Raw genomic sequence first — 12,136 nt, 5'->3', positions numbered from 1 at the left:
ATTTAAATCAGCAAATGGGAAACCTTGATTAAAATTTATTTTAATCAAGGTTTCCCATTTGCTGATTTAAATAACTGATTTTAATCTTGTTTTGCATTTCTACCTTTTAGTTACTTCCTAAAGAATGGTTGATACTGATAGGTTGGTAACCAGTGAAATCTTAATTTGCAACTAAATATAGCCTTTGCTACTTTTTGTTAACCAGGAGAATACATTCCATCTATGCACATTTAAAGTAACTATATAGATGTGACTATCTGCATAGTTGAACAGCTATGTCCTCTCAACCCTCCCGGAATCTCGGGTGCCTTTCACACTGCTTTGCTGTGAGAACAACCACTCCTTGCCTGTTCACATACAGCCTCTAGCATGGAAAATCACTCCTAGTGGAATTATATGTGTTATGAATTATGTTGCAGAGTGAAACCAGCACTTTTTCAGTCCCAGACTTGTCCCCAGAAATGTGTGTCTTGTACTGCCCAACTCTTTTTCTTTCCGTGCAGTACAAGCTCAAAGAAAGTCCATTGTTTCATTAATAGAAAATGATATGCACAAACCCTGTTATCTCAGGTTCCAGACACTTCAATCCAAACACACACTGGTTTAGATAAAACAAGTTCTTCTTCGAGTGCTTGTTCACGTCCATTCCACATTAGGTGTGTGTGCGCCGCATGCAAGAGCGTCGGAAACTTTTCCCTTAGCGGCACCCATCGAGCCAGTGGGGCCCCTTATATATGTCCCTGCGCCGTGCATATATGTCCCTGCTGGCCCAACCCCCTCCAGTTCCTTCTTACCCTCCGTGGCGGCATTGGAACAACCTCTTGCCCTCGTAGGAGAAGCAATCCCTTAGCCTTAGAGTACTTAACTGCTATCAGTTCGTTAGCATTCCCTTGCTGTGGATACTTAATAGATTAGGTGCTTGGAGGCTTCCAGCACCTGCAGCGGGGCATGCCGCAGGCCCACGGAGTGACGGGTTAGATCACAGAACCCCCCTTGGGAGCTGCCACCCAATGTGCCAAGACTACTTCTACCCCTGCCTTCCCTGCCAACTCAGGACTCCAGCCCCCTGTCTTGCTGAGCCAGACACTCTCATCTGCTCCAATACAGACTGAGGGTCTGAATTACTTGCCCCAAAGCTGCAGGTTTACCTGAAAGCAGCTAACAGAAGTGTTCTTGTCTTTAACACGCCGATGCCCAACTCCCAATGGGTCTAAACCCCAATAAATCCATTTTACCCTGTATAAAGCTATAACACTGATAGAGAGATATGCACAGTTGTTTGCTCCCCCAGGTATTAATACATACTCTGAGTTAATAAGTAAAAAGTGATTTTATTAAATACAGAAAGTAGGACTTAAGTGGTTCCAAGTAGTAACAGAACAAAGTAAGTCACCAAGCAAAATAAAATAAAATGCACAAATCTACGTCTAATCAAACTGAATACAGATAATCTCACCCTCAGAGATGCTTCAGTAAGTTTTTTTTCTTCAGACTGGACACCTTCCAGGCCTGGGAACAATTCTTTCCCCTGGTACAGCTCTTGTTCCAGCTCAGGTGGTAGCTAGGGGATTCTTCATGATGGCTCCTTCCCCCCTCTGTTCTGTTCCACTCCTTTATATATCTTTTGCATAAGGCGGGAATCCTTTGTCCCGCTCTGGGTTTCCGCCCCCTCCTTCTCAATGAAAAGACACCAGGTTAAAGATGGATTCCAGTTCAGCTGACATGATCATATGTCACTGTAAGACTTCATTGCCCACTTGCCAGCACTCATGTATACAGGGAGACTTACAGGTAAAACACACCCATCTGCAGACGATTGTCCTGGTTACTGGGAGTCATCAAGATTCCAGACCACCATTAATGGCCCACACTTTGCATAATTACAATAGACCCTCAGAGTTATGTTTCATATTTCTAGTTTCGGATACAAGAGTGGTACATTTATACAAATAGAATGATCACACTCAGTAGATTATAAGCTTTGTAATGATACCTTACAAGAGATCTTTTGCATGAAGCATATTCCAGTTACATTATAGTCACTCATTAGCATATTTTTATAAAATTATATAGACTACAACGTCACACATGGGTTTAAGGCTTGCGCCACGTGCCACAAGCCTATGCTGGTTAGTGACCCCCACTTCTCCTGTCTACATTGCCTAGGGGAAGCACACCAAACAGAGAGGTGTAAGATTTGCAAGGTGTTTAAGCCTAGAACAAAGAAAGAGAGAGACTTTCATTTGAAGCAGTTGTTCATGGAGGCTGTGCTTCAGCCATCGGGTCGGAGCGCCTGACACCGGCTCCAGCCTCCTCCAAAAGACCCGGTACCAGATAAGCACCGCAAGCCGTCGGCCTCGAGCGAAGTAGCCCACGGCACCGCTCATCCTCCCTAAGGCTAAACCAAAGGAAGGGCACTGACATTCCCCTCAAGGGAGACTGGTGCCACCTAAGAGCTCGGGCACCGGGAAGAGCATGATGGATGCTGTACCGGCACCGGTGGCGCCGGCACCACAAGTCCCACTGAGTCTAGCCCCGAGTGAACTCAGTGAGGACGACAGGCTCAAGGGAGTAATAGATCAACCCTCCACGCCTGACACCTTTGAGGCAGCGAAGGACCTCATTGGGTTGTCGGCGGTGAGCCCCCTCCCGACCAGGAAGAAGCCTCCAGCACCCGGGCCTGGGGTGCTGTCGAGGGGAAAGCCAGCAATGGTGCGCCGTTCAAGGACACCGTCCCGGCATCGCTTCCTGCGTTGGTCCTGGTCGAGCTTTGAGTCTGTGGACTCTGTTACCCCTGACGCAGAGGGAAGTCTTGGTACCGGAGGTGAGTCAGCGCACGGGTTTAGTGCAAGGGACCCAATGCCCTCCGGCACCCCCCCAAAGACCGGCACCAGGAGAAGGCGAGCCGGTCATCACCGAAGGCTTCCAGAAGTCACCGGTCCTGGTCCAGATCTCGGGAGCACCGGTCCCGGTCCCATGAGCAGCGGTACCGGTCCCAATTGGCAAGAAGCCGCTCGTTGACCTCCCGCCGGCACAGATCAATGGCACTGCCGTGGCCTTCACATTCGGCGTCGCCGGAGTCCAGCGCCGACTCGGGCCAATACAGTTACCTGCACCAGGCACCGGACAACAGAGAACACCAGGCTGGGTGGCAAACCCAGTGGGGACCACCAGGACACTGGCCCTTCTGGGCCTACCACCAGCGGCAAGGGACTCCCTCCAGGGCCAGCTACTCGGTGCACCGGTCCTGGCCCCTGCGCCGACGCTCCTCCATGTGGGAAGCTACGGTGTCCAGACCACCTGCACCTTCACCAAGCGAGAGACTGGCACTGAGTCCGGTGCTGCCCCAAGGTCAGATGTCCCGGCCCGAGCCAGAAGCCCCTCCTGTGGGGGAGGAAGACCAAGGGGACCATCAGGAGGAAGCTGAGCAGCTGCTGACCTCCTCATCATCCCCGGATGAAGCAGTGGCAGGCACAGAGGTATCAGGGCCTCTGCCAATAGACCACAGAGCCCATCAAGAGCTATTGCATAAGGTTGCTCATAACTTGGGGTTGCAGGCTGAGTAGACGGTTGAGCAGGGGGACCCCATGGTGGACATTCTGAGCTCAGAAGGTCCATCCAGAATAGTGCTTCCACTCATTAAGCCCTTACAGTCAAACTATAAGACTATATGGCAGACCCCAGCCTCCAGCGCTCCAACAGCCAAGGGTGTGGAGCACAAGTACTTCGCCCCATCAAAGGGGTATGACTTCTTGTTTTGCCACTCAAGCCCATGTTCCTTTGTAGTCACAGTGGTAAATGAGAGAGCCATGGGCAGCAGGCCCTGGCCCACAAGGCCAAGGAAGCAAAGTGCCTGGACCTGTTTGGCAGAAAGGTATATTCCTCAGGGGGCCTCCAGTTGAAGATTGCTAACCAGCAGACCATCCTCAACAGGCATAACTTCAACTCCTGGGCGGCAATGGGGAAGTTTAAGGACAACATCCCGCAGGAGTTCATGGCACTGGTGGACGAAGGCAAGGCCATAGCGAAGACTTCTCTCCAGGCATCCTTGGATTCGGCGGATGCGGCGGCCAGGACAGTCGCGTCTGGCGTGGTCATGCAACGCTTGACATGGCTTCAGGAGTCAGGTCTGCCACCTGAGGTCCAGAACTCAGTCTAGGACCTCCCCTTCGAAGGGTCTGGGCTCTTTTCGGGCCAGACGGACACAAAGCTACATAGCCTCAAGGACTCAAGGGCTACACTCAAGTTGCTGGCTATGCACACCCCGGCTACTCAAAGGAAGCCTTTCAAGCCGCAGCCGCCTCCTCAGTGTCCCTACCAGCCTCGTCGTAGGCACGAGCCCTACCGCAGGCGAAGCGGGGATAACAGGAGGCGATGTAATAATAACAGAGCCAAGGCCAACGTAAGTCCCAGCCGGGCCCTAAACCAGGCTTTTGAAGGTGCATTCGAGGACAGCGTACCAGACCAACCACCGGATCCATCCCCTTGTTTCCTGAACTGCCTGTCCCGTTTCTCCTGTGCGTGGTCCAGCATTACATCAGACCGTTGGGTGTTATGCATGGTGCGAAACGGATACATGCTGCAGTACTCCCTGCCAAACCCACACACCCCTTCCCCATCCCTCTTCAGGGACCCCTCTCACAAGCATCTCCTGGGAAAGGAGGTTTGCACGCTCCTGGATGTGGGGGTGGTAGAGATGGTACCGAAAGACCTAAAGGGGAAAGGGTTCTACTCCCGATACTTCCTCATTCCCAAGGCCAAAGGAGGCCTTTGACCCATTCTAGACCCCCTACGCGGGCTCAACAAGTTCCTGGTCAAGGCCTGGTTCCGCATGGTCTCTCTGGGCACCATCATCCCTTCCCTGGATCCGGGGGACTGGTACGCTGCCCTCAACATGAAGGACACTATTTTCATATCGCCATCCACCCAGCGCGTCGCCTATTCCTGCGTTTCACCGTGAACCAGGAACATTACCAGTTCACGGTTCTCCAGTTTGGCCTAGCTGTGGCCCCACGAGTGTTCACAAAATGCATGGCGGTAGTGGTGGTCATCTTACAGAGGCAGAGAATTCGAGTTTACCTGTACCTCAATGACAAGCCGGTCCGAAGGGGAGGTTCGGTCCCACGTGCAGGTGGCCCTGAGACTATTCCCCAGGCTGGGGCTCCTGGTCAACGTCCCCAAATCCACCTCATTCCGATGCAGAGAGTGGAATTCATAGGGGCGGTCCTAGATGCAGTACAGGCAAAGGCGAGTCTTCCAGTATCACGATTCCTGGCCATCCAGCAAGCAGTGAACTCCCTGTGCCAGTTTCCCACTACAATGGCCAGAGGCTGCTGGGCCACATGGTAGCATGCATGCATGTGGTCAAGCACGCAGGACTAAAACTCAGGACGCTGCAGGCTTGGCTTACCCGTGTATACCACCCAGGCAGGGACTCCCTGGACGTGGTAGTGACAGCCCTGGGGGACGTGCTAGACTCCTTGCAGTGGTGGCGGTCCCAGACAGTGGTTTGCGAAGGCATCCCCTTTGCCACACAACAGCCGGACCTGACGCTTGTGACGGACACGTCAGACCTCGGATGGGGTGCTCAACTAGGGGACTTAGGGCTTGTGGTCGGGAGCAGAGCGGTCGCTCCATATCACTGTGAAGGAGCTCAGGGTGGTTCATTTAGCCTGCCAGACCTTTCACGCCACTTTGAGTTGTCACAGTGTGACAGTTCTGACGGACAACACGACTGCTATGTTTATATAAACAAGCAGGGTGGAGCCCGTTCCTTGCCACGAGGCTCTCCTCCTCTGGAACTTTTGCATAGCCCACACCATCCACCTCGAGGCGTCCTACCTCCCGGGGGTGCGGAACAAACTGGTGGACCACCTCAGCAGGTCGTATCACATGCACGAGTGGATGCTCAGAGCCGACGTCATGTTTTCGCCCTTCCGCAAGTGGGGGTTTCCCCGAGTAGACCTGTTTGCCACCAAGGGCAATGCCCAATGCCCGCAGTTCTGCTCGTTCCAGGGCCGCAGCCCGGGCTCAATAGCAGACGCATTCGCGATCCCGTGGGGAGGGGAATTGAAATACGCCTTTCCCCCACTTCCTCTGGTGCACAAAGTCCTGCTCAAGGTGTGCAGGGACTGGGTGATGGTCATCCTCATCGCCACAGCCTGGCCCCGCCAGCACTGGTTCACCATGCTCCTGGAGCTGTTGGTGGAAGCCCTGGTAACCCTGCCCCTACACCGGGACCTCATCACGCAGGACAGAGGGCGGCTCCTCCACCCTGACCTGCAATCACTGCATCTGACAGTATGGAAGCTCTGTGGCTGAATGCTCTGGAGACCCAGTGCTCCCTTCCTGTGTAGCAGGTTCTACTTGGTAGTAGGAAACCCTCTACCGAGGCGACTTACCTGGCCAAGTGGAAGAGGTTCTCGTGCCGGTGTGGGCCCTGGCAGGTTCAGCCATGCCAGGCTCCGGTGCCGACCATTCTAGAGTATCTACTGCACCTCAAGCAGCAGCAGGGGCTGGCCCCATCCTCTGTCAGGGTGCATGTGGTGGCCATTTCCGCCTTCCACCCGGGGTTTTCAGGGGGCTCGGTGTTCTCCGACCCAATGGTGGGGCGGTTCCTTAAAGGACTGGAGAAGGTGCTCCCTTACTCACGCCCCCCAGTCCCTCCATGGAATCTCAGCTTAGTCCTTTCTAAGCTCATGGGGGTCCCCGTTCGAACCCCTTGCTACCTGCTCCCTCCTCCACCTTTCCTGGAAGGTGGCTTTCCTAGTGGCCATCACCTCGGCCAGAAGGATATCTGAGCTGAGGGCACTCACCTCAGAGCCACCATATACAGTGTTTCATAAAGACAAAGTGCAGCTCCATCCACACCCCAAGGTGGTCTCACAATTCCATCTAGGCCAGGACATTTGTCGTCTGGTGTTTTTCCCCAAACCCTACGCGGACCTGAATCACCGCAGCCTGCACACCCTGGATGTCTGTTGAGCGATGGCGTTCTACTTGGAGCGCACCAAGCCCTTTCATAAATCCACGCAGCTGTTCGTGGCCGTGGCTGAGAGGATGAGGCCTCCTGGTGTCAGCGCAGTGACTCTCCTCCTGGATTACAGACTGCATTCGAGCGTGTTATGACCTCGCAGGTGTTCCGGCCCTGGTGGTCACGGCCCACTCGACCAGGGCGCAAGCAGCTTCAGTGGCCTTCCTGGCACAAGTCCCGATCCAGGAGATCTGCAGAGCAGCCACCTGGTCGTCGGTGCATACCTTCACGACCCACTACACGGTCAACCAGCAGGCCTGAGAGGACACAGCGGTCGGCGGTGCGGTCCTCTGATCAATTGTTCCGTGACTCCTACCCTCCTCCAAAGGTAAGCTTGTAATTCATCTAATGTGGAATGGACATGAACAAGCACTCGAAGAAGAAAAGTTACCTACTTTTTCGTAACTGTTGTTCTTCGAGATGTGTTGTTCACATCCATTCCACGCACCCACCCGCCCTCCTACCCCTCTGTCAGAGTCGCCGGCAAGAAGGAACTGGAAGGGGTCGGGCCAGCAGGGATATATATGCACAATGCAGTGGTACCACTCAGGTGGGGGCCCCGCTGGCCCAATGGGTGCCGCTAAGGGAAAAGTTTTTGATGCTTGTGCACGCAGCATGCGCAGACCTAATGTGGAATGGACGTGAACAACACATCTCAAAGAACAAGTTACGAAAAAGTAGGTAACAGTTTTTTATTAACTACAGAAAGATAGATTTTAGAATTGGTTACAGAGAAATAAAAGGTAAATGCAAACGAATACCTAATTTATGAAGCTAAATGAATTTAAAGCGAAGGTTTTTTTCACCACATGCTTTCACTGGCTGAACTCCTTTAGTTAGGACTACTCCCTTAGTTCACTGATGCGTTCTTTGTCTTTCAAACATGGTTAATGCTGTGAGTGGAGATGAGGGGAAAGAGGTGATTTGTGTCCTCTGTTCCTCGTTTTTATATCTTTACTCTTTGAAAATCCTCTCTAGCTGGGGTTCAGGTGACAGCCAGTCTGTTTACATGGAAACCCCCAGCTGTTCCACTGCCGAAATATAAATTTCTTCCTCACAGTCTTCTTCCTGTTAAAGAATGGCCACTCAACCTGGTAATAGTTCACTTGATTATGTTGACACCTGACTGAGGTGCTGGCTAACCTTTTGTCTCTGAGGAACTGGTTTGGGCTGTTTTTCTAACTTGGAGCATGTCTCAGCAATGTCATACAGTAAAATCTTATAACTTTACATACGATGTTGCTGCACACATTTTACCAGAACAATAATATTTAGTAGATTTTGAGTTTTCAAACAGTACCTCACAATGCACAGTTAATACAAAATTTATCATAGTCTTGTAAAAGTGGTGAACATAAGGGTACAGTCCGTCACAAAAGATTAACGTACATTTATTCAGATTCTTAATTTTTACATTTTTTATTATAAAATGGTGAATGACACATTTCTTTACTAAATTGATTTTTTTACTTGTGACTTGTGTTAAACTATATTTGCATGGTAATTGGAATTCAATTATAAATGCACAGACAGCATTTTAATATTGTTTTTATTTAATAAACTACCCTAACTATGCTGGTTACAGAATAAGAAAGTTTATCAAAATATGTATTAAAGAAATGATTACATGTAGTCACTGAATTGAACTGATTTGTTTCTGGTCACCATCCTTCAAGATTTTAGAACTATTACATTTCATCCTCTCACAGCTAGTTTTTATTCATAGATTGGAAGAGGAAAAAAAGCTTTCCTACTTTTTTCAACTCCCAACTGGTTTCTCATCTTTGAACAAACTGGTTGATTGAACTGAAATGAAGAAAACATTCTCTCTGCACCTGCAGAAGAGGCTACTTCTGGTTTAGCACTACAACAAATTCTGATTCCAGGTGCTTAGCCAGTGATGTCCAAGTTCTACCAGTTCAGTGGTTTGATGTTCTTTGAAACTTCAATAGCAAACATGTACTGCTTGTGTATTTTTTAATGTAATTATTTTAATAGATTTCATAAGTTTAGGACTGAGTATAGGTTGTCATAACTTCAAACGTTTTAAATATTTTTACTTTTTAAAAAATGTACTTAAACAACAAAAATTGATGGGTTTTATCTATGTGCTTATCCTTGATTGCCTTGTTTCCTTGTGGTCCTTACTTGTCTATTGCATCCATCGGCTGTCTCTTGTGTTAGATTGTAAGCTATTTGGGGCAGAGACTGTTGTCTTGTTCTTTGTACAGCACTTAGCACAATGGCATCCTGATCCATGGGTAGGCGTCTAGGTTTTATAGTAATACAAATAATAAACTTTTCCAAGTCTTTTATTTTAATAATTAATTATAATTTCAGAACCCTTCTCTTCCACTCAACACACTCTGTTTTTAAGGCTTTTTTAATTACACAGAAGTGTGAAAAGGACCAGTACAGTTACTGTTGTAAATGTTTGTGAAACATCTTGTTTTCCCTTCAAACTGCTCAAATTAGTAGCTCTGGTTCTGGAGAAGCTTAACCAGAGCTACTAATTTGAGCAGTTTGAAGGGAAAACAAGATGTTTCACAAACATTTACAACAGTAACTGTACTGGTCCTAAAACCTAATCATTCCCTAAAACCTAATCATTCCCTAAAACCTAATCTAAGTCTGTATTTCTGGGGTATCTATTTTTAATTTTCCTCCCTTTTTAAAGGTACAACCTAATTTATTGAAATTCACATCTCCATTTGAACTACTGGACCATTAATAACAACAAAATACTTGGCATTTACTTTCAAACAGCTGAGACCAGAGCCCCTTTTGTGCTACATGCTATACAAATACATGGAGAGAAACGATCCCTGTTTCAAGAGTTCAGTCTGTGTCAGCAAGACAAAGTAGTTGTATTGCATGGGTTATAGTTTAATCCAAATTGGCATCAGTTTGGCAAGTTTTTGGCTGCTCAGTCCTTCCATGCAGTTCAACAAGCTGTAAACCAGGGGTCGGCAACCTTTCAGAAGTGGTGTGCTGAGTCTTCATTTATTCACTCTGATTTAAGGTTTCACATGCCAGTAATACATTTCAACGTTTTTAGAAGGTCTCTTTCTAGAAGTGTACAATATATAACTAAACTATTGTTGTATGTAAAAGTATATAAGGTTTTTAAAATGTTTAAGAAGCTTCATTTAAAATTAAATTAAAATGCAGAGCCCCTTGGACCTGTGGCCAGGACCCGGGCAGTGTGAATGCCACTGAAAATCAGCTCACATGCTGCCTTTGGCACGTGTGCCACAGGTTGCGTACCCCTGCTGTAAACTAAAAAATACAAACCTAAAAAGAACAACCCATACAGGGTAACTATGCTCCTATGGCTTCTACTCCGCACAGCTCTTCTCACCCAGTCCTGTGAGAACCACACCATTTCTTTTAGGTATTGATTGGAAACAGGCTTAGGTGCTCTTAGGGATTGGCCCTGCATCATGAAAGTCAATGGGAGCACTACCATTGCCTTCAAAGGGCAAAGGATCAGACCGTAAATAAGCTAGCTATCAGTTGGTAACGTCTCTTTGAGCTGCTGCTACGGACTGTTAACTGAGATCCCATTTTTGAATCTGGGCCTAACTCCATAGATCTCCAGAATTATAGATGCATTGGTGGGGCATCTTCCTAGGGATGGTAGTGGGGTGGATGTAGTAGGGACTCCTAGAACCTCTCCAGGAGATACCAAAAGTACTGAGCATATATGCCCATTGTTCTGCTCTAATCCTGATATGTCTTAAAATGAGAACTGGTAAAAGATGCAAGCTCACTTTGAAAGCTGAGATACACAAAGGTAGATTGTAAAAGTGGTTAGAGTGCAGGAAGAGCAGCAGATTGGCTTATCACTAATGGCTTCTCACTGGAGTTGAAGGATATCATTACAAAGGGGAACTCCAGTAAAACTTCCAAAAATCAATTTTATTTCAGAAGTACCTATGAGGTTAGATTATTTCAAGGTGGTTTTGGGCAGCCAGGATGATGATGAAGTGAAATAAATAGTTTTAATTTTTTTAATGATTTTTGTTTTTCAGCTGGAAAATTACTCGTTGCACCCTTAATACTGGTATTGGGACTGGCACTGGGAGCTATAGCTGTTGTAATAGGTAAGAACTCATGCAGTATAATAATGACTATTCTGCTAAAAAAAAAAAAAAAAGGAATTTCTAAGTCTAAGTAGTCAGCATATCTTGAATCTGATAGTATAATTCAGTTGAAGCTTAGTGATCATACCGAAGGGTTAACACAAAACTAGGAATCAGAAGCTGCAGATCTGGGTTCTAATCCTGATTTTTGCCACTGACATGACACGTCATCTTGAGCAATTCATTCAGTCTCACAGTAATGCCATTTTTAGAGATGGATAAATGGAGGCACAAATACCTACCTACCTACCTCACAGGGGTGTTTTTTGTGACTGATGTTTGTAAAGCACTTTGCATTTTAATAATGCTTTCTATATGAGAATATCAATGCATTATAATTATTTTTTCCTGTACAGGATTGATGCCAACCAGCTATTTAAAAAGAACAAATTATTTTCAATGAGTCAATACTTCGGGCTTGTCTACACTAGAACATTTTGCCACCTGAACTATATGAGTATAGTTACAGTAACAAAGCCTCCGTTAGTATGGATGTAGTTATGCCAGTATGAAAGTGCGTATACCAATACATCTTAATCCTGGGTCGGAAAGCAAAATAAGCTATATACTGATATAAGGCATCTTTATTCTGGTATAACTGTGGCCATGCCTACATGAGAAGTGCTTTGGTGCTTGGTGTTTTTGTTTTGACTTTTTTGTGACATTTCTATGCTTGCAGAAGCCCTATTGTCAGTGCATTAATACTGACATAAAAATGCTTTTGCCTGTAAAGCTTATTTTGCTCACCAAGGTATAATGGCAAAACTTCTAAGTGTAAAACTAGGCCTTAGCTATGATCAGATCACTGAGATGATCCTGCAGAGTAATGTGTATGCGGTTTAGAAGAGACATGTTGATTATATATAGTTAATCTCTGAAATTGAAGTAATTATAGCAATGTCTGCTGTAAAAGTAATCTTAATAGGGTAGTTGTAAACCACTCTACACCAGTAATTTC

The 12,136-nt window shown here is 47.3% G+C and overlaps 1 protein-coding gene across 5 annotated transcripts in view; it reads left to right on the top strand.

The window, feature by feature from the left end:
• RNF217 (ring finger protein 217) overlaps nt 1-12,136 on the top strand; it is a 94,715-nt gene that overhangs the window by 66,549 nt on the left and 16,030 nt on the right. For all 5 annotated transcript variants that reach the window (XR_005596556.1, XM_039531683.1, XM_039531682.1 and 2 more), the window contains exon 5: nt 11,068-11,139. Coding sequence is in view for 4 of the 5 variants with exons in the window: in XM_039531683.1 (XP_039387617.1) it covers nt 11,068-11,139 (72 nt within the window). In the remaining variant the exon portion in view is untranslated. The remainder of the gene's footprint in view (nt 1-11,067; nt 11,140-12,136) is intronic.

Source organism: Mauremys reevesii, linkage group 3 (assembly GCF_016161935.1).
Source record: "Mauremys reevesii isolate NIE-2019 linkage group 3, ASM1616193v1, whole genome shotgun sequence".
Taxonomy (NCBI): domain Eukaryota; kingdom Metazoa; phylum Chordata; order Testudines; family Geoemydidae; genus Mauremys; species Mauremys reevesii.
The sequence above is the reverse complement of the archived record's forward strand: the minus strand, read 5'-3'. Positions and strand labels throughout refer to the sequence as shown.